The following is a 22,768-nucleotide window of genomic DNA, read 5'->3' on the forward strand; positions in this document are numbered from 1 at the left end:
AGAACCAACCGCGACTCCACCGCCCTACGCTCGTGTGTGTCCGTGACTGTGTGCGTAGGTCGACTCGGCCTCAAATGAGTAGCTGGTGCGGTGTGTAAACACCGCCACTTAGGGAGACAAAGGCGGCCGGGCGTGGTGCTGGCCACCGGCCCCCCTCGTGTGCCACAGTGGCCGGCCTTCATAGGTGCTGCTACTCCCTAACAGTACTTGCCCCTATCGTCTGTTACAGGCTCTACGGCGCGATCGTTGTCTTTGTATGTCTAATGTACGGTATGTGCTGTATATACACGCAGAGACACTACGTGTTTACATGTATGCAAGGATTCATTTCAGCCGGAGCTGCCCTGGGCTGAGCTCCGGCAAAACATCCCTCCCCGACTGACTGTCGTGACTCCAAACAATTTAAGCACGAGAAGTTGTCCCGCAGTGAGATCACCGCACCCCTCTGTGAACCCGCTCATTCATTCCTTTAATCCGACCCATTCATTCATTCTTTTCATCCGCGCAACCCTCCCGCTACTACCACCACCACCACCTTCTCTCACTCATTCCTCTGCCTGCTGAGACCGCTTTGACCAGAGCGGATCTCACTCACTCCTCCTCCAATCGAGCCGGGTGGGTGGGTGGGGGTGTGAAACCCACACACAGACACGCGCACAACACACGCACACAGGCGATTCATCATCACTTCAGTGCGCTCGAAGCTGGGACGATATAGCCGGCATGGCCACGCGTGTCTTTTTCAGGAAGGTAAGCCAGGTAAGATAAAAACACAGCCATCATTGTCATCATCATTGTCATCATCGATACGCCAGCGAGACCTGGCAGCTCGCTGGCCGGGGCTTAGATCGTAATTTGTAATTATTGCTGGACACAGATCCGTGAAATATCGACGTGCATCGTAACTGTTTATCGCGCGCGCTGTTGCTCGTGCGTGTTCCGTGCCGGCTCCGCTTCGCAGGTTACACAACAGCGTCACGCGTGCGTGCGTGCCGCGTGACCCACGTGTAGTGTCCACGTGCGCCCCAGCTAAATCCGGAGAATTGCCGCGTGCGTCGCCAGCTAATCCGTGCCCCCCAATGTGGATTACTCAGAACGTTGCCCTCGTTTCGTTCTGATGCAGACGTTGATGCATGCGCAGACGATCGGGAACGAACCCGTCGTCGCGCGTGTTGAATGGGCGAATTCACTCTTCAACGAGCCGGTTGGGTGGCTCTGGGAAGGTCAATTTATTCACAATTGTTATGAATTCATTGTTAATTCCACCACCGCTTTTGTGAATCGGCGAGCGGAGAAAATTGCCATTTGAGTTCGAAGCATGCGGCAGTGACTAATGAAATAATGAAATAGATTTCCGCAGAATATGACTTTTCCCGCGCCAGTCTCTAGGCTTTTGAGAGGCCGGTCATTCATTCATGCGCCTGGAATTGTGGCGTTGGTGGTTTAGCGCGCGGCGCTTTCGACCCAGTCACCCGAGTTCGATTCCCGGCCAAATAATTCATCACTGGCGAGCGATCTCTGAACCTCTTCTGGGCCTCTCTTTACCAACTCGCACTGACACGTGCGGTGAAGTTGCGATCATAGCGACGACACCGCGTAGGGAAGGCTTCCATCCAGCAGTGGATTGATATGGGGACTGTAACTGCGTTGGGCAGCGGCATTCGTTTAAGCAGGCAAGCTGTAGGAGCGGTGTTGAACCTTCAGGGTCTCAGTCGTCCGTCTTGTTAAATCACTTGCTGCTGGGTTGCGACATTGTATGACGAGACCGCTCATTATATACAAGACTGGGCACTAGTTCACGTAAAAAAGCAATATGTATTTAAATTCGCATACCGTATGTACTTGATGTTGGGTATTATGAGTAAATAATTCTCCATAACAACGCTAATGAGTTTGTATACGATATTGATTTTTTGTGTGTGTTGAACAGGGCATCGCACTTTTTGATGGAGTGTGCCTGCCAACAACAAAACACCAGTTATCGGCATTTGTTCAAACAAACCGGACTGCTGGTGAGACCCACAAGGTCGAAAACGGTCCAGTTGTTTACTTGCTTAAACGAATTCTGCAGGATAATATTGTTCTGGAAAAGCCAGTTGGCCACTGGACTAAAATATGTTTGTATACGTGTGTTCATGTTTGGACTCTGTATAGAAACTGCGTGGCTTTGCGGCCACGTGGTTGAACAATGAGCAGTATCCGTGGGTACGAAGACCTCCCCCCCACACCCCCCATGGTTCACCATTAAGAGCAGCAGAGGTGATTCATTGTTCACCCTTTATTATGTAATGGGATTATCACCTACCGGGATTGTAAAACGCACCCCCAACTTTTTCTTTACAATAGAGGCGGAAACATGCATCTTATAATGCGAAGGAAACATTGTGTTCCCTCCACTTTCGAGGATCAATAACAATAATGATTAACAGTAGTCCTTTGTAAAACTACTGTTGTATGAAGGTCTCCCCAAGAGGGTTGATTGGCCATACTTCACCACGCTGGTCAGTGCGGGTTGTGTAAAGGGGAAGGGCCAGTTCAGATATCACGCGCCACTGATGTTATCTGTGACCGATGGCAGTTAATATACATGAAATAACAGAGACTCGTATAGTACCGTATGCAAACCATAATGAGGGTTTATTTTTTTTAAAGATTACACGTTCGCATACAAGCTTGGTGGAACGTTTGGTAAGGAAATTAATGATACAGTATTCGATCATGTTATTCTAGAAAAAAGTCAAACTGGCAGATAACATTTTTAAGGAACTGTAGTTTCATATTCTTGGTTCTTTCGGTAAAGTCACGTAGGAGGGAAACAATAAAATAATAAAAATATAAAACAATAAAATTCTCACGACGTTTCGACTGCAACACAAGCAATCATCATCAGGTGTGAAAACCACAGCACTTTTTTTCAAATTTTCTTGCTGTGGTTTTCACACTTGATGATGATTGCTTGTGTTGCAGTCGAAACGTCGTGAGAATTTTATTGTTTTATATTTTTATTATTTTATTGTTTCCCTTCTACGTGACTTTACCGAAAAAACCAAGAATCTGAATCCCTGCAGTCACGAAAGCTTTAAATCAAAATTGAACTGTAGTTTATGAAGGTTGCAAGGTTCTGCCTTTTTAGACAACTTGAGTGCGAGTTGTGGGTTGTTCAGACTGGTTGACAAAGGGCAGAGGCGGTACAGCACCGTGGCTGTGTGCTTGTGTATCTAACATTCACCTCGCTCTCTTATCCCATAAGCATCCGGGTCTGTCCCGTGACCTGTCCAGGCGAGCCTTCGACAATTCACGTGGCCTCAAATCACACCTTGTCTGGCGCAAGCTCTTTGCGGTGACACGTTATTCTTTTTGGGTCAGATTTTTATTGGTTTCATTGCCACACTCTTGTTTAATTTTATTTTTGGTGATCCCCCCCAAGTCACTCTTGCAAGTGAGACTCATCCTGGTCTCTGGAGTTCTCAGCTGGTCAATCAAATTTGAAGTTGATGCCACCGTTACTGAGTGGCGGATGCCGGCTGTTGTTGTATCGACTTGTCTGAGTGTGTGTTTGCATTGTTGATTACTACTCGGTCTAAGTCTATGTGTGTATACGATTATGTATGAGAGTGTCTGTGTGTAAGAGTGTGTCTGTGTGTGTGATGAGTGGCCACAACAAACATCAGTGATGAATGAATATCTGAAACGGTCTTGGGTTTTCCCTAAGCCGACTTGGCACAAATGAGTGCCTGGTGCTGTCTTTAAATGTCAGCAATGGGGGGGTACATTGGCAGCCGGGCATGGTCACGGCCACACCACTCCCTCAGCACATGCCCCAAAAGTCTGCGTCGGCTACACGGGGGATATTTGTCTTTTGTGTGCACCTATGTGTCTGCGTGGTTCTCTAAGTGACTGTGCTGGACTGGTCCAGGCCGCCGTGACTGCGGTTGACCGTGAAACACTGTGCCTACCCGTGCAGGTGACACGACTCCCGGCAGCAGCGATTCAGCTCCAGCACCGGCCGTGCGGCGAGCGGGCCTATAGCCAACAGGTGACGCACTTACGCGCGCACACACACAGACAGCGCTATCCTGTCCCGTGCAAGTCTCGGCATTCCCCCTCCAATCACCGGAGACATCGATACCCGTTCACCCATGGAAACTTCTATTTCCAACTTCCCTGCAATATATATTATAATTAAATAGTTCTAGTATTAGTAATAATGCATTTGGAGTGCTTTGTCAATGCGCCGCTGGATGAAGACCTCCCCCACGCTGTGCCGGTCCAGTGTGCGATGGTGAAATTGTGGGAAACCCAATATCCGTTCGGATATCACTCGCCACTTGATGTTAGCCTTGGTTGGGAATCAAACTCGGTGGCCGGTTTATCAGCGCAGTCTGCTAACCCCTGTTCTCCATTGCTCTGTAATCTTAATTTATGCACTTCAAGATATGAAGATGCTTTACAAGGGGCAGCACAATCGGACAACACTACCACAAACCATAACAGATGGAGCAGGTGTGCTACACGCCACACGCGGGCAGGGATAATTGAGGAGAAACGTGTTAATGTCCTCTTAGTCGAGTCAATGACAACCAATGGAAGTTTAGTTAAGTCGGAGTCTGTGGATTTCATGTAGTCCTCCTCTGAGTCTAGTCAACTAAAGCAGTCAAACATTAATCCACCGTTAGTTATTAAATGTCCATGTGAGGAGTGCGCAAGACATCTCCCCCATTATTATCAAGTCAATCATTCAGTGAGCCCAGTGGCAATTATTTTCTTCTTCTTCTTCTTCTTTCAGCCTACTTCAGTGCACTGCATCCTTTAATAACATTACGGAATTATCTTAGTCTGCATCCCAACCGCGAAGTTGATTTTGTCTCATCATACGCGGCCTTTGGTGGGCGGCAGTCATAGTCATTGTCACTGGCAGATAACATGTTTGGCTACGTACGGTGCGAAAGAAGTTCAACATACATACATCACACTTGATGATTTTTGTCCGCTCTTGTCATCATTGACAAAAATTTAATGCACGTCTTGAATAACAAACATTTCTGTCGCAGCACACACACACAAACGGCCACAGTCACTGTGACCTAACAGTGCACACACTAAATTTTTACTTGTGACCACAACTTCTCGGCATCAGCCTAATCGTGTGCCATCTTGGCAGATTGTGTACTTGTGTGGCCCTTTCGCTGGGTGAGGGCCTCCGTATATGGTCGTGAAGGGTTATTTGACCATACTTCACCACGATGATTAGTGCGGATTGGTGAAGGTGGAAAGCGTATAAGCACAGCACAACATTGCCCTCTGCTTCCCACGACTTAGCACAGCCCCGCAGCCGCATTTGACAAGCTGATATGCATGGTGGTCGCTCATTCAATCACTATCCCGACTCCAAACTTGCTTGGCTTCTGAGAACTGTTGAGACCGGGCACATTCCAGTTGATTTGGTCATAGGCTTTCGTGGACGTGGGTAATAGTATAATAAGCAAATGGACAACAGCTATTTTGTCACCAACAATGTAACATCATATACACGCTTCGGGCAAAAGTCCCTCCAAACAAATGTGATCCAGTGGCGTTGATCTAATCAGGCAAACCCAGAACCAGTTTCAGCTTTCTGAGTCTCGTCGGCATGGTGTGGCCTATTCATGTAAGAACATCAAACAATCGAGGAAGCATTTGTTGAACAGGCCAGACATTGCCCTTGAAACTCAAAGAAGTCGAAACCGGTTCAGAGTTTTCCTGCTTAAACAAATGCTACTGGAATCATTGGTCCGAAGGCCCATAGGCCCGACGCAGACCCATGTTAATTCATCGTTTCAAAACCCTCCAGCCCATTTGTCCCCCATTCAATCACGCTAATTTGGCGCACTCACAGCACTATGCCTCTCGTAATCTGTGGCTGCCCTCTGGTGCTGCAAGAAACCGTCCGGCGTGTCCACGCATATTGGTCTCCATGGGAATGAAAGGTCAATGGCAAGGAGGGAAACAAGGGCAATTGGGACACCACAAAGGGCACGTGGAAGTCAGGGACGGTGGGAGGGAGGAGGACACTCGGGGTCGTGGGAGGGCGCGCCGCTTGGCCCGGCTGCACGTGACATTCCAGTGGCACGCGGACGCCGGTTGCATCTGGGCGGGAACCGTGAGCCCTGCAGGGTCGTGGCTGCTGGGTCCGGCGACGCTACCTGCGGGGTGTGGAGCCTCAATGACGTCGACGGACGGTTGTTTGCGGGTCTGCAATTGCCAACGTAGGCAATTATGATTGCCGATTTTCTGGTCCTGATAAGAGGCGAATTCTGGGGCAGGACAGTGAAGCTCGTGATGAACATGGGGGCCGAACGCAGTGTTCCGTAAATAGTATGTACATGTATTGAAATGTGCAGCCCTTTGTCAATCCACTGATTGGATAAAGGCCTAACCATAACTCCCGTGTCACGTTTGTGGTTCGGGTTGCTTGACCATAGTTCACCAAAGCGAGCCTTGGTGAAGGGCGGGGAGCCCAGATGTCACTCACCGCTGATGTTAGCCGTGGCCAGGAATTAAACTAATTAAATTCAGGCCGTTGGATTTGTAGCATAGTGCACTACTTGCTATGCCACCGCTTTTCTGCCAGCGCATTGTTATACAGATTCATTGTTATACAGATTCATTGTTATATAAATTCATTGTTATACAGATTCATTGTTATACAGAATCATGTACAAGGTGAAGGGTCTTGCCTATAACAAATCTGACAAGGCTGGAGGCCTGGCTGTGCCGATGAGAGTCAGAAGGTCAAAATCAATCAATCATTTGCTGAATAACATTGGTGTGGAAGGCCAAAAGGCATATGGACAAACATAAATTGAATGTAAAGTGGAAGAGACAGACTATGTAGTATTTTGATTTAAAGCTTATGTAGTATTTGTTAAGTAAGCAGGGGCACAGTGGTAAGCGTGCTGTACTATGAATCCCGATTTCTGTCCAAAAGCTAACGTCACCATTGCATACTGAGCAGTGTGGTGAAGTATGGCTAAACAACCCCCATGACCGATGTGTGCCCGGTTTTATACGTGTTAGATTTAACGCCTGATAAGTATACCGTGATTGACTTAAGCTTAGTTGCGGTTAATTGTTAATCATTGGTTAGTTTTTAACATCATTCAGTGTTGCTAACCACTACGCTATCGTTCCCCACATGCACACACAGAGACAAAGAGACCATGCACACGCACACACGCACACCGCCCCGAGTTCTTCTTTGCTGAGAGTGACGGTGGCGCGCGTCTCTCTGCCGCTGTGGGTGCCAAGGTGCGGACGGTGACGCTTATTCCCGGTGATGGCATCGGACCCGAGATCTCCGACTCCATCGTCAAAGTCTTCGAGGCTGCAAACGTGCGTGAGCTCAAGGGATTATAAAGCCTGTGATGGCCGGGGTGGCTCAAGCGTCAAGACCACTGAGCTGGCAACGTTGAGATTGTCTAATTCGAATCTCGGCTTTCGCCACCCGTGATTAAAACGTGCTCTCAAGTTGTTGGTCTCAGCCTGCTCACCAATGACTGCGCACAAAAATATAAATCACGTGTTGAGTTGCACTTCATTTGGCTAAGTTCCAGCTCTGAGAATAAAAAATGTAAATTTCGATGACATGTGACTGAGATTTCCCAAAAGCAAGGTGTGTAGGATAAAAAAGTAACTTTAACGAATGTCAGAAGGAATTTTGTGATGCCATCTTCCACGGGCTGTTCTCCAACACCGGGTGATGCACTGCTCTGTATGAGTTGAGAGTAGATTCTTCATTTTGTGGCATTCCACCTTTCTGGCATTTTTTATGAAGTGATTTTTAAAGTTGTTCACATTGACTTTCTGAAGTATTAAATCTTTACTCGAACTGGTCAATACACATTTAATACCCCCCCCCCCCCCCACTCAAATACACAACAGGGTGACGCTCATCTCCAATTTTCAGCCCTGAGCCAGTGCTGAAAATTCCACATTTTTATGGCAGGGGCAAGTTTATCCATAAGACAACCACCATTGACATCCCAATAATCGGTACTCCCTTTACCAACCGTGGAGAGATGATGGTCTAACTTCACACCAGGATTTGGACTCTTAAACCTTACAATTGTGGCGCTGGGTGCATGCATACCTATAATATTTTTGCTACATTTCAAGAGTCGGTAACAATTACATCAAAATGGCACTAACTTTCACATTCATAGCTTATTTTTCTTTAACCGGATGAGAACTCAAGAGACGAGAATAGTGTCAATAGTAAAACTGATCTGGAATGCTGAGCATGGGTTAAGCATACAGGAAGCGATGACAACGGTGTCACGCAATGACACATTAACACAGAGCAAAAGCAGAGCCCGTTCCTTCCCCGTGCATTCCTGCGGTGTTGCCGCGGAAGGCGTTGCCACTGAACTGTGTGCGGTTCCTCCCACAGGCCCCGATCCAATGGGAGGAGCGGCAGGTGACGGCCATTAGAGGGCATTCTGGGAATTGGATGATCCCCAGCGATGCCAAGGAGTCCATGGAGCGGAATCTCATCGGACTCAAAGGTGCGTGGCCACGGGAGCGACTCAGGTCTCCCTTGTGCTTCACGGCCTGGTCCCCAGCAGCAGAAGGGCCCTGTTTAGCAGTTGCTTTTTTCGTGGTTATTTTTGCATTTTGAGATTGAATTGCATTGTCCAGAGAAAACCTGTGCTTGAGAGGAGCTCGAATTCAAATTCTACACAGATACACCTCATAGACATTCAACAATTGAGTCAATGATTAAAATAGAGTTTCGTGTTCACGATGCTTATGTTGTATCGTGTGTTTAATCATCTTTTAGTTTCAATTAATATATCTTGTACGTGACTGGTTCATGGAAAACTTGCAGCTACTACGAATTTTTTTTATGTTGCACAAGAACAATAAGACAAAAATTTCCTTACATTTTTCCCAATTCAAAGGTAAATTTTTAATCAGATGACAACTCAAAAGATCATGATGGTCTTAATTTGCAAGAGTTACCTGGATCACCAAAATGACCAAAAGGAAATTAAATCAAATAAAGTGCAGTAATGAATCAAATATAAATCAGAGCAAAAACAACTGTGTTACTTGATACAAATGTTTGCTATTGACATCATGCCATGAGACAATCTGTCACAGGGCAGTACATCACACCATGTTGGAGGACAGCCCGTCGAATGAGCTATCAAAACATCTCTGAGACCCCTTAAAGTCACCTTGTTTATCTGCACACCAAGGGGTGAAATTTGCCACATGCCTTCCACAGAGAGAAATGTTTATGACATGGTTTATATTTTATTTTCAACACTGAATTTTATTCCATAACTTCGTGGAAAATCTCATTTAAAGTGATGAGTTTTTTTTTCTTCTATAGCCATCGGTGACTGACCTGAGACCATAAACTTGCTAAATTTGAGAATTTGGTTTGATACCAGATGTCTTCTGGAATTGGAACTCATAATCTCATCGGTGTCAGCTCAATGCCCTGGCCTCCTGACCCATACAGCCACCTAAGAGTAATCAATTGTTGAATGGAATCATGATCCCGAATAATGAAAATGGAATTGCGGATGAGATGGCGTGTGGGCAGTGAACTCAAGACGAAAATGTTCTGTAAAGTTTACAAAGCATAATCATAGTAGTTTCACGATAGCCTTTTGCGCTATAAGAACAGTGCAAATAGAAGAAAAAATAAATCTTTTTTTCAACTGTTATTTAATTGTGCTCCCCCTCTCACAGGTCCGCTGAAGACGCCCATCGCCGCGGGCCATCCGTCCATGAATCTGCTGCTGCGCAAGACCTTTGACCTCTACGCCAACGTGCGTCCGTGCGCGTCCATCGAGGGCTACAAGACCCTGTACAGCGACGTGGATCTGGTGACGATCCGCGAGAACACGGAGGGCGAGTACAGCGGCATCGAGCACGTGGTGCGTGACGCGACCACCGCACGCCCCGCACGGCGCACCACCACAACAACGCACCCCACAGCCCATACCCCATCCCGCACCCAAACTCGCCCTTCACCCCCCCCACACGTCCACACGCCGCACTCATTGCGCCACCGACCTCGTGGCAGCATCCGTCTCAGTTGGCTGTCGTCGTCCAGAGGCGGAACGCAGCCACCTTCCTGTGATGGAAGCCAAGTAACCCTTAAGAAGAGCCCTCCAGCTGGCGCGTGAGCGAGCAGTTGCGAGGCTGCACTTTCACCTTTAAATATCTTATCATGACGGAAAACAGTTAGTTCACAGAACAATCACTGTTGATTACACTGGTAATTTACTTATATCCAGGGTAATGTGAAGAACGCTCTTGCCAAATCCTATTATGCACATTTATCCGCGGAAAAAGATACTCCTGTTATCCACACAGTTATCTATGGATGAATTCGGATTCTATAATTACTTCCTGATGACTTAGGAAGTGGCAGCACCTCCGATTAGCACGGTTGGCTATGCACGGTGCGAAAGAAGTTCAACATACATACATACGACTCCTCTTATCCGCAGAATAATACAGATACTAGGATGAATTTAGTGCTTCTGGGAGACCCCTTTGAGGTGCCTCTTATGTTAAACACGGAGAACAGGATGAACCTGCCCACACTCCCAGGCGACTCCTATTGTCTGCCAAACAATGCGGATCATCGGAAAGATCCATCCGTGGTTAATAGGACGTTCTTCTCATTTATTGAGGGCACAGATAATATGGGCCTTGGAGAAGAGGTGTTCTCTGTATCATTAGCTCAAAGCGATACTACAACACTGACCACAGAGGGATGATTTGCCGAGTCAGTTCGACAGGGTGTCGAACCTTAATGGGAGGGAGCTGCTCTTCCACAGTAGATTCCAGCCTCCTTGCATCCGGCTCCTCGCAGATTAAGGCCATGTCCCTGGAGCAAACGCACTCAATACGAGAGGAGATTGTTCTGTCGTAGTGGACGTCGGTCTGTGACTCTCTGTACTGCCACCGTGAGCTCCGTATGAACCAATCATGAAACGGATTCATGCATTTCTAGTAGCAAAATAATTCCAGACAACACAATAACATTTATGATGGATGTATTTATATATTTACCGTGTCACTATGGATACACACGTACAGTGTATAACATATGTAAGTGCGAATTCTTTGCAGGACCCTCCTGAAAGCGAAAAGCTCTGGGAGGCTGTCCTGGGTAAACGAGCAAAATAAATAAATAAAACTAATTCCGCTCATAAAGAATACCCATCGTAATCAATTACAGCCCTTTGTCAGTCGACTGCCGGATGAAGTGGCGCTTGTTTGGCCATACTTCACCACGTTGGACAATGTCGGGTTAAGTGACGGGGGGAGGGGTGCCCAAGACTGGTTCAGATATCACTCTCTGCCAAGACTCCGAACTCAGGTCGCCGGGTTCGTTGCACAACGTGTGCATCACCGTGCCGTCGCCCCTCCCCAACCACCGTCAACGTGTGCACGGATAGATACTCTGTGGCTATTGAGCTTGAGGCAGTGCGAGGCCTCGACTCAGGTTACTACCTGTGCAGTTTTTGTCCCAGGACATCCTCTTCTTTCTCTTTGTGGCAGCTGTCTTGGAGAATACAAAACTCTTCCCAAGGCGTTCAAAGTCACGGCCTTTGTCAGTGGCGTAAACATTGCACCACTCAAGACGATGCATTTAAACGGAGTTCTCTCCTCAGCTGGTATTGAGATATTCTTCTTCCCATGATATGTCCCAGTTTTTTTGTGTGTGTGCCTCCGAGGTGGCAACCCTGCCAGCCATTGAAATGCAGAAGTAGTTTCGCTTGTACAGATGCGGTCACGTTTAGACTCTTTGTACAGAACTTGACAACTGGGAACGTATTTAGAGTCTACGGGGCGGAGGCGATGGCGCGGTGGGTGTAGCACTTGCGCTGTGCAACGTAAATAAATGAATAAAAATCCCTATAACGGCCAACATCAGTGGCGAGCGATATATGAACCGGTTCTAGGCACCCCCCTGAAACAGCCCACATTGACCAGTGCGGTGAAGTATGGGTCAAAACCCCAATGGCGGGTTTCTTTATTTACTATGGTGTCCCCATCATCCATAACGGGGGTAGGGGAACTCGAACTGTCAAAACGATGATCCCATATAAACCGACCTGTAGTATAAACGTGTCTTGCTATTAGGGTCCTACCACATTGAAAACCGACTCCACTGTTCAAAGCATTGTCCTAAACGTGGAAACACAAGCCAATTATGCACGTACATTTTGCCCCTACCAGCTTCCCGTCGGCTTCAATTCCTCTAATGAAATACTCACAAAGCCAACCGCACGTCGGAACAGCAAATTTCCACAACTTTTCAAGAAGAAAAATGTATATCTATCCATATCTAATCCTGCCTGGCCGTTTGTTCTCTTGCTGTGCCGAAGATCGTGGACGGCGTGGTGCAGAGCATCAAGCTGATCACGGACACGGCGAGCAGGCGCATCGCCGAGTACGCCTTCGAGTACGCGCGTGCCAACAAGCGCAGCACCGTGACCGCCGTGCACAAGGCCAACATCATGTGAGTGCGCGCGATCCCACCCCACGGCGGCGGCGGCGTCTGGATTCAACTGCAGGTTCCCTGCTGTCACACGGAGGGACGAGCCTTCCGTGCTCGCCACGGGGAGGAGACAGGAGGAGGAGGAGGGGCGGGGGAGATACGAGGAGGAGTAAGAGGGAGGATGAGGGGGAGGAGGAAGAAGACGACACGAGGAGGAGAGAGAAACGAGGAGGAGGGGGAGGAGGTAGACACGTGGGAGACACGGGGAGGTGAAGGGAGACGCAGGGAGGTGAAGGGAGACACGAGCAGGTGCGGTGAGAGTGGAAGTGGTGTCCAAAGTCCACAGCCTTGTTTACGAGTGGACTGTCTGTCACCGGGATTGGCTGTTGTCTAAGCACCATATTGTGTCGTCGAACAAGTTATTTGTAGCATGGATAGGATGGACAAAAATGTGGCCATCCTATCCATTCTAAAAAAAAAATGCGACTGATTCCTTCCAATAACAGGCAGTTATAGTCAGGATGCTAAAACGCATTGCATCAATCAATGTGAGGAACAATAGCATTTTGGAAACGGTAAGTTGCTCACCGCGAATTTTTTTTTGAATAAAACCACGCAACATTTAAAATTGTAATGAGTTGAATAATCTTCTCCTGCCGATTAACGGAAGCTCATTGGTGCGATGCTAGCGACGTGAGCTGCCAGTCGCTCACGAATTGCTCTTCGTGGCGGTAGAATGCGTCGCTCACACGAAGGGGCTCCGACAGCAAACACGACGTCACAGCAGCTGTCGACACGTCCGACGTCCGCACCCGTCGCTCGTAAATAGAGTGCTGCCCGACTCGTACCGATTGTGTACGCAGTCATTGTGATTATAGTGCACGATGGCTACAAGTGGCTTCCCACGACCAGAGATTTCCACTTGTTAGTGTGGTGGCTCAACGGTCGGGTCGAAGATTCCGAATTCCAATCCTAGTTCGGCGGCTGACTCGGCCCATCGTCCGTCCGGGAGCGATAACCATAAGTACCAGGTTGTTGGGAAGGCAAGCGGTGATTGTCTGATTGAGAGACTAACCCCTGACATAGTAAGGATTAATTTCTACGCCAGCCTCAAGGCTGCAAACTGGAGATGAGCACTTAGCAGGAAATCACTGTCACTTGACTTCTATCGGTGACACTCATCGCCTGGGACCTGGGCTTCAGATTGGATTCTTGCTTTCGTTCAATTCGGATTGCACTTTTTCATTTTCTCCAGATTGCTCTACAAATAAGCGGACTTTCAATTTTCAGGCCACGAATGCATTTATTTATTTATTATGCAAGTTTTTATTTTATTTGTAATGGCCAAGTCATATATATTCCTCTCTACAGTCATGATGAGGCAATATTCTGAAATTTAAAATGTTCATCATACCACGTAATATCGCAACGATTTATCACAGTACTGTACGTAATATAACCAGGAGTGGATTGACGTTTGAAATGCAAATGGTAACGATGGAATATAAAGCTGATGGTCAATTTATTTGTATCAGTTTGACATAATCCCCTACGGGAGAGTGAAATGGGAATCATCGTCATCAGCCACGATCAATCCACTGCTGGATGGAGGCCTCAAGCAATCGCAATCACTCACGGTTTTGCGATGTGACAATCCACCTTCGTCGTACCTGCGCACCAGCTGATTTTACTGCTCCGTCTCCACGGCAACCCTCCTTCCCGACGTGTCCCCGAATGGGAATGATTCCGTGGAACGTTCAGTGATTAGCATGCACCCTCGACTGCCACTATTGCTTCTATTACCACGACTACTGCTAATGAGAACAACATATGGTTCTCAATTGTCATTTAAATACCCATTAAAATTCCCATGACTTTTCTGCCCGCTTATTTTTGTCACAGTGTGTAACATTGTTAAGAATGCTAATTATTTACCTAGTGGAGCTCCACTGAATCTGAAGACAGGAGGGTCCTGCTGACGCTGGAAGGTTTAGACAATTTAATGAATGAGCATTTACCGCCACGACGGAGTGAACCGGAGTAACCCAGAGGGAAACCCACCACGACTATCAAGGCGTGACTCTTTAGCACTGCCACCTTGCCAGGTGCAAGCTCGAACACCGACATCTGACGACGGCGTCTGTCGGGGTGATTCACTGTTCGCTTGCAAAGCCGACAGCGTTTGAAACAACAACAACACCAACAGAGGACACGCAAAACTGCTCCGGCGGGCTCTCGGCTCGTTCACAGCGCTCCGTGATCGCAATCACCGTGGGCGACGACGTCATCGCGGCCCCTTTTGTCCGTGCTCCCCTATCGATGTCCGTACAGCCGGGCTTGCGCTCCGGTTTGTGCAAGCCGGGCATCTGCCAGCTGTGCACACTATTGCCTGGCGTGGGGGGGCCCAGTGTTTGCCAGCGCAAGGAATGAAGATTCATGAGCCTGCTGTCACCCGTTTTCCCTGGCGTGGCCGAGGCGGCCGGACTCATGGCCGTGACTCGCAGGCGCAACGAAGCTCGGCCATGAGTTGGTTCCGCTTTTGCGGATAATCCTGGTTTGACTTGATCCGTGTATTGTAATGTTTGCAGCGGCAGTATGCAGCTATGCTAAGTTGTAGCCAAGCAATGATTTACCTACATCCCCCCCCCCCCCCCCCGCTGTCCTGCCAGCGATTTGATGCATTTCCCAATTCGGCAGTTTTGATTTAATTCAACAATTGGGTCTGTCTCTTCGCCTCATTTGTACCGTCTTATTTGTAGTTTTTAGCTTGTATTTTTGTAGTCTGCTCTATTACAGTATCCTACGCTCCGTTAGCCTAAATGTAACGTTAGAATATAATGTGGCATACATTTAAAGATGAAATTGTCGCATGCACTAGACTATGCACGTGTTGTAAGGAAAAATAATCGATTTTAATTTAAATGATCCACCGTTACACGCCTACTACGCAGTGTTATCACAGCCTTACAATGTCTGAAGAAGCAATCGGTTTTCTGTTAAATGATTTTGGTTCTGTCTTTCTCTGATACGTGTGCTGATAAAACAAGCGTTGTTGATCAGTAAGTATTGTGCTGTTTCCTCAGAGGAAATAGGTGGCATTTTTACAAGAGTGAATATCGGTGCACCACAAATTCTGGACCGGACTAATACTCCACTGGAACCGAATATCGACTAAACGAATTTTATTTTAAGGGGTAGCCAGGTGTTTTGTGTGTGTACATGTGTGTACATGTCCGGGCGTAGTGCCGGCCACTCAGCCGTTCATGTGCCGTGCCGGCCTTTATAGGTGCTCACTAACAGCACTTGCCCTAATAGTCTGTTAAAGCGGCGCCAGGTTGTTGTTTTTTTCCAATGCAGAAGTTGAGCCGCGTCCCTCGCGTCACAAAAGCAATCAAGTCAGGACGCACGTAGATACAATGGTGATAGGATGTCTTCAGAGCACGCTAACGGCCGTCACGCGTAATGAACGTGTCATTAGCCCCGCCCCTGGCCCTGCTTGGCCTCGACCCAGATTCAGGTGTTTACAGAGGTCGGCAGCCTATTGGTATTCGGCTCGGCCTGGTAAATAACCAGTGGAAAACTAACCATATTGTGTGCCACCCCCCCCCCCCCCCCCCGCGTTTTCTCGCCGTGTTTGCTTGGCCGCGTGGTGTTGTAAACTGCCTCTGTTGTCGTCACGTGTCCTGGCAGGCGCATGTCAGATGGGCTCTTCCTGCGCAAATGCCGCGAAGTTGCAGAAAACTACAGGGACATCGAGTTCACGGAGATGTTCCTGGACACCGTCTGCCTCAATGTGAGCATCCCTCCAGCGTGAGCTCAACTGTCCCGGCAGTGGCCGTCTGTGTCCTCGCCGCCCGCTCCGCTCGTCCATCGCGTTGCCTGCATGCGCGGTGAAAACAAATCTACGGCACAATCGAACGCCTCTCATCCGTGGCCCTATTACCCATGACTGCCGGTTATCTGCTGGACGTATAGGATCTGTCAAAACCTATATTATCCACACCCAGCTTCTTTGTGTTATCCATGCTCGTACGCTTGTTTCCCCCCCCATATTTGTGAAACGGAAGCCGTTCCCCAAATGTGGAGGGAAAAACCGGAACACCCGGAGAAAAATCCACGCGACCACGGGGAGAACATACAAACTCCAAATATATATGCGTCAGGGTGGGGATCGAACCTATAACTTCCTGTATACCAGGCGAGGGAGTTAACATCTCGGTGCCGTGGCGCCCTACTGTTATTGTTGATGCAGTTGCCCCAACTCTACCTTGAATTGCCCTTCGTAGAAGCGTCAGAATAAACCGTGTGAACTCAACTTTTAGTTTTAACAACTTTACTTTAACAAAAAAAAACAATATGAATCGCAAGCTTAGTTTATTGGTGGGTGAGAAGGTTTGTTGAATAAACTCAATTGTTGCAGGATAAATGAGAAGTAATGCTTCTTCGCATATCGGGTAACATCTCTCCTTGTTGAGCTTCAATCCTGAAGGAGGGGGGAAGTGTTGGGGGGGGGGGGGGGAGAAACCTGAGTAGCTTTTGTCTCCTCTGCGCTGCTGAAAAAAAATCCAAACTCTTGGCATCTAGGAGGAAAAACGAATGAATGAAAGCGACTGTTTGGTGGGTGTGGCGGTGGTGAAAAAGAATTTGAAATGAACGTCGTTCCTATGGTGACGTCGCCACAGATGGTGCAGGACCCCACCAAGTTCGACGTGCTGGTCATGCCCAACCTGTACGGGGACATTCTCAGGTGAGCGGGGACAGTGCGGATTCAATCAGATACGTGTCCAGCCTGCCAACTCTGACGCCGTGTGTAGTCAAGCCCCACTTTTATCCTGTTTGGACCTGGCAGCGCTGTGCACTTTGACCTCTAGAAATAAACCGTACTGACTGTACATTTATTTTGTCGTTAATCGTCCCCCTATCTCGATTGAAAACTAAATTTCTAGATTGAAAACTCGTTTCTTTAGAACTGCTTTTTGTGTGTTTAGTTTGTTGTCTCCCCCCCCCCACCGCACTTCCGATAAGCACGGTTGGCTACATATGGTGCAAAAGAACTTCAACATACATGCTGAAATGTTCACCCTTCTGTTACTCCCACCATGGTAACACTCATTGATTCCGCTGCCCACGCTGAGGACTCGGTCTACCGGACTGACTGTTTCCTCTCATCCCTGTGCTCAGCGACCAAAATAAATGTTTGTTCGTTTACGTATTTATTTGCCCGTGTGCGCGCAGTGACCTGTGTGCTGGTCTCATCGGAGGGCTCGGGGTCACTCCCAGTGGCAACATCGGAACTGGTGGGGTCGCCATCTTTGAGTCGGTAGGTGGTGCGTTCCGGTCGCCTGTCCGCCAATGCCTCCATCGTTCCCGTGTCCCGTTAACGGATCATTAATTAATGGGCGTTTGTGTGTGGATACTCGAGGGGAATGATAGTGCAGAGGTTAGTGCGCTGCGCCACAAAACCCAGTGATCCTGAGTTCGATTCCCGCTCATGGCCAACACCGATGACGATTATCTGAACCGGTCCTGGGCCTCTCCTAGGTCGACTCAGTCTCAAAATTAGTACCTGGTGTGGTGTGTTAACAACAGTTCCAAACGCTACAGGGTAATCCCGGTGACATGGGTTCAATTCCCGGTTATCCACAACGCCAATGGCAAATATGGCATCTGAACCCGTCGCGACCCTGACAGACGAACAGCGTTTGTGGGCCGTTTTCAAGTGGTAGGCCTCATGTGACTGTGGGGTGTATATGACATAAAGTCACGGCCTATAATAATGTTTATTTGTAAAGCGCCTTGCATACCGCAAGGTTCAAGGTTGTTTGCGCAAGTTAAGATAAAACATACATTTATAAAGACACAAAATAATGATAATTCATGAAGAAAAGCAAACATGACTATAACAGTAAAATAATCACAAGATGCCAGAATAAACTCAAAGGCTAATATATATTTTTTAATTAGGTCTGATGCCTTGATTTGAAAGTAATGCCTGCGAGTTTCACTCTCCTGCGCTCATCATCTGGAACTCTCTCCCGCCGCAAGCTCCCTCTATCTTCAGGAGTTTGGCTCCCGGCCCCGTGCTTTTTCAGACACACACACGAGGATCCACGAGCATCCCGTGCTCCGTGCCTCCCGAGTTGGCGATCGAACGACGGCTCGTCGTCCATCGCGCGACATTTGTGGGCGATATATACGGTGACTGCGAGTCTGTTAACGGGGACCCGCGTGCCCTCGCCGCGCGCGTTTCACCTCCAGGTGCACGGCACGGCGCCGGACATTGCCGGGAAGGACCTGGCGAACCCCACGGCGCTGCTGCTGAGCGCCGTGCTCATGCTGCGCCACATGCAGCTGCAGGAGTTTGCGCGCCGCATCGAGGCCGCCTGCTTCGACACGATCCGCGACGGCAAGGCGAGTCGTTTTTATATATATATATAAAAAAATTATTTCTTATTCATGAGCCCCAAAAAAACAGGCGTCGCAGAGGGGATGCATTCCACACGCGTGCTCAACAAGTATACTTGGTCCAGCCGCAACCTCTTTTTGAGAAATTCCCCACCAAATGGGGCCGATTTAAAGTCACCCGGGTTCACTACCCTGCAACGGAAGGGATGACGGCCGGGACGAGTGGGTTTACCAGGATAGGGGGAGAAAAGAAGGGAGGTGGGGGGGGGATATAACCGGGTCAGGTGGGGATGGAATATAGCCTAACCAAACATAATACAAATTTAATAATGTAAATGCGAGTTCTGGGTCAGCCAGTGTTGTTTCCTTTACCCCCCTGGGTTTTTTTAAATTATTAATCGTGGTTGCTGGGCACACGGCATTCTCCAGATGATAAGATGCTCCAGAAAGTAAGAAAAGGACTCTCAAACTATGCCATGCAAATCTGGTCTCACACGACAGCCACCCCTACTGGATCATAAGAACTCACAACTTTTGCTTAAAAATTACAAGGGGGGGGGGGGGAGGAATGACGTCTTATGGTAATATATTTCTTTGAGTTGAGCAAGGTTATTAAAATATACGCTGGGAGGGAAGAAGCCGAGAGGGTCAGTTAAGAGGCGTGAGGGAGCCGCCTCCGAGTGCCTCTCTGCTGAGCCCAAATCAATCAGCTGCACTTCGTCGGCACAGGATCGAGTGATGCAACGAGCAAACGCTTCTCGCCGTTCTCTTCTCTTATCATCCTTTAATTTATATCGCAAAAACATTTCTAATTCTCTGATCAGCGCCTCGGTTAAGGCGCCTTGGTTAAGGCGCTGACCGGAGAATTAGCATTTTGTACGTTGATACAGTGTGATGATATTGAGGTGAGTTAATGAGAAAGATGGTAGCGTATGATGAATATGATGATGATGATGATGCGTGATATAAGCGATGATGAAAGTGACAACGGGTGGTTGATGATGAGTGAGTACGATGAATGGGTAGGCAAGGGAATGTAAGGGGAAGGGGAGTTGGGGTTAGCGAGGGAAAATAAGTGTGTGTGTGTTTAGGAAAGAACGAAAAGCAGTGAGTCAGGATGAATTGTTTGACGTGTAGGGGAAGTTTGTTCCAGCGGGCCAGAAGCGAGAAAGATCGGAATCGTAAAGAAGGGTCTTTACCTGTTATATACAATACAATTTAAATATACAACACAATTGTAATATACAATTTTAATATACAATACAATTGTAATATACAATACAATTGTAATATACAATTGTGGGCGTCTAAATGCAACTGCATCTCGAGACACTGGACAGAAACAGTGCGCATATTTATTTTGCAGGACCGGTCAGTCAATATCTAATAATATTTAATTATGATTTTGAATAATTTACCCAGCAATGCCTCATTGGGTCTCCAATATTTTGGAAGCATCCTGCAGTGGAATATTTGGCCAATTCCATGAAAGAGTGCTTTACTAGTGGAAGGAAATCAGAGTACCCAGAGAAATCCGGCATATGTATGCATGTTGAACTTCTTTCGCACCGTACATAGCCAACCATGCTAATCGGAGGTGCAGGGGGAAGGACAACAAACTAGACACAAAAAGCAGTTCAAGAATTGAGTTTTCAATTTAGATTTAAAAGTGCATATAGCTCCAATGGCTTCCTAATATCAAAAGGAAGAGCGTTCCAGATGGTCACAGGAGCACATCTGAAAGCGTGCGATGCGGTGACCGTCCTTATTTGACGGCTAGTCAAAAGCCGCCGCTGCTGCTGCTGCGAGGATGACCGGAGTTCGCGTGCTTGTGGTTGATGCTACTTGACAAGATCAGCGAGGGCTACCCCCGCGTTCCCCGGCTTTTAGCGAGCCACCGACAACAGGTCGTCGCCGCATCGCCCGCGAGGAGGGGCAGCGCGCACAAAAACTGCCATCCCCTGGCCGCCTCTCAGCCCTGCCTCGCCACGACATTGAACGGCGCTATCTGTAAGGCGCACGCCGTCAACTGACTTGCTCAGAGTGTCAAATTGATTTGGCCACGGACACCCCTGCGATGGTCCCCCTCCCCCATCGGGATGGCTTTGATGTGTGCACGCGAGCCAGCGGGAGCGGACAGCACCCAATAGCTTCAGCCCCACGCCCCGGCGGAACGCGGCAGGCCGAGTTCTGAGCGCCCCGCGTGAGTGCCTGATTAAATGTTTTCATAAAAAACAAGAAATCGCTTTGAAGTGAGGAAACGCCAGAATTTCTTCCTGCCATCCATCTTCGTCCTATTTGGTTTTCTCCCCTCTCTGTCCTCGCGTGTATCCTTCTCACTGTTTCTTTTCTCGTACTCGTTACTTGCTTTATTGGGCCTGCTCCCTATATCGCAGCTGGAGATCGCCACGATTACGTGCGCATGGCGTCAAGTCACTTTAAAGATGTGATGTGTACCCTGGGGTGCTCTGCGCTGGTGTTGAATATATCGATAATAATAACAATAAAATAACCCCGGCGCCGTACACGGAGGCCCATCGTTCCTCGGTAGCCCAATGGACAGCGCCGGCATACTAACGCCGACTCCGTCTCTCTCAACAGGTGGTTACAGGAGACCTCGGTGGCCATTCCAAGTGTTCGGAGTTTACCGAAGAGATCTGCCGCCGGGTGAAAGACCTCTAATCGGCACCGTCCGCTATTTATTTTTGTCGTTATGCTGCTCTTTACCGCTATGGCAACTACGTGCTCAGCATTAGCGCTGAAGGTGCAAAAAAAATAATAATAATAATACCCAGTCTGTTGCACAATTATTTTGCACTCGTATTTCGCTGTTGTATTGTTATAAATTCAGAAAAAGAGTGGTGGCGTGCGTGCGAGTGTTTAACGCTGCCAAGGTCAAACGGCTCTCGCATTTTAACGTCGGAAAATGAACCGCACGGCGAGATGGGCTGCCGTCTGGCAATCGGCAGTGGCGGTGACGATCGTGGATGTAACGGCACAGCTGATGATGCAAACGTGTATTTTTCTTGGTTATTAAGAAGCGGTGCTGATATTCACTTCCTATATGTAACGCACGCACACACTCTCACGAATCCACGCACGCACGCGCGCACGCACGCACACACGGTATCATTAAATGCGGACAATCAACTTGGGTAGCGACTTTAATTAGATGTCTGTGCATTTTCCCGAGGGTGCTCCCTGTAGCGCACAGAGCATTTATAGAAAAAAAAAATCAGATACGTATGTATGTGTATGTACGTATGTCCGCACAAGGAACAACACTTTTTTTCCTGGTACACACACAGAGATCTATTTTCTTGTCATGGTTGTACGATATATTTAAACATATGCCTATATATATAAAGAAATACCGAACCGCACATGCACACTATTTACTTGAATAATAAATATGCACGTGGCATGCCGTCTCACGACTCGGGTTCTTGATCACGGGGTCTGTGTGCTCGTTTAAGCCGTGAGAGCTTATCGTCGACTGGAGCCTCGTGCGCGAGGCCATTACAAAGATTGTTTTCGTGGTCGGCCACAGCGCCTCGTTCCTTCTATTCTCCCGCGAGTGTTTGAGGAGCGCTATCTGCGCTTGCCTAGCTGGGCTCGTCTTTAAGCCGTTTAAATGATGCATCGCTGACATTATCTCGCAGTGGAGCAGCTCATCCCACGCATGCATAATTCATTGCTCGCGCAACCACCACGGCCGCCCGCGTACGGCGGAGCCGGTAATGAGCGCGCGGACTCGGGATCTGCGCGAATTTTTGCGCGCGCGCCGTGCGTGCGTGGTGGCCCTTGGGCACGGGCCCTGGCGCGGGGGACGAACGCGTTAAACGCTGCAAC

The 22,768-nt window shown here is 48.2% G+C and overlaps 1 protein-coding gene across 3 annotated transcripts; it reads left to right on the forward strand.

The window, feature by feature from the left end:
• Positions 1–620: 620 nt before the first annotated feature.
• Positions 621–22,340, forward strand: LOC116941947 (isocitrate dehydrogenase [NAD] subunit alpha, mitochondrial). 3 transcript variants are annotated; one of them, XM_032953356.2, is made up of 12 exons: positions 621–759; positions 2,155–2,259; positions 3,965–4,036; positions 7,288–7,371; positions 8,429–8,543; positions 9,742–9,929; positions 12,399–12,532; positions 16,202–16,304; positions 17,194–17,258; positions 17,747–17,831; positions 18,770–18,922; positions 21,518–22,340. In XM_032953356.2, the coding sequence occupies exons 1-12, from the start codon at positions 724–726 to the stop codon at positions 21,596–21,598; spliced, it is 1,221 nt and encodes a 406-aa protein (XP_032809247.1). In that variant the 5' UTR covers positions 621–723; the 3' UTR covers positions 21,599–22,340. The 3 variants fall into 3 exon arrangements, with proteins under 3 accessions (XP_032809247.1, XP_032809250.1, XP_032809249.1); XM_032953359.2 differs by lacking the exon at positions 2,155–2,259 and having other exon boundaries at positions 624–750; XM_032953358.2 differs by lacking the exon at positions 2,155–2,259 and having other exon boundaries at positions 626–759.
• The last annotated feature ends 428 nt before the right edge of the window (positions 22,341–22,768 follow it).

This window comes from Petromyzon marinus, chromosome 13 (assembly GCF_048934315.1).
Source record: "Petromyzon marinus isolate PM22_M1 ecotype Great Lakes invasive population chromosome 13, UKy_Petmar_22M1.pri1.0, whole genome shotgun sequence".
NCBI lineage: Eukaryota > Metazoa > Chordata > Hyperoartia > Petromyzontiformes > Petromyzontidae > Petromyzon > Petromyzon marinus.

Bases quoted from the DNA above. Each gene is read 5' to 3' on its own strand.
- LOC116941947 (XM_032953356.2), top strand. From the start codon at position 724: ATGGCCACGCGTGTCTTTTTCAGGAAGGTAAGCCAG. The intron at 760-2,154 runs GTAAGATAAAAA...GACTCTGTATAG, and splicing joins TTTTCAGGAAGGTAAGCCAG to AAACTGCGTGGCTTTGCGGC. The intron at 16,305-17,193 runs GTGAGCATCCCT...ACGTCGCCACAG, and splicing joins TGGACACCGTCTGCCTCAAT to ATGGTGCAGGACCCCACCAA.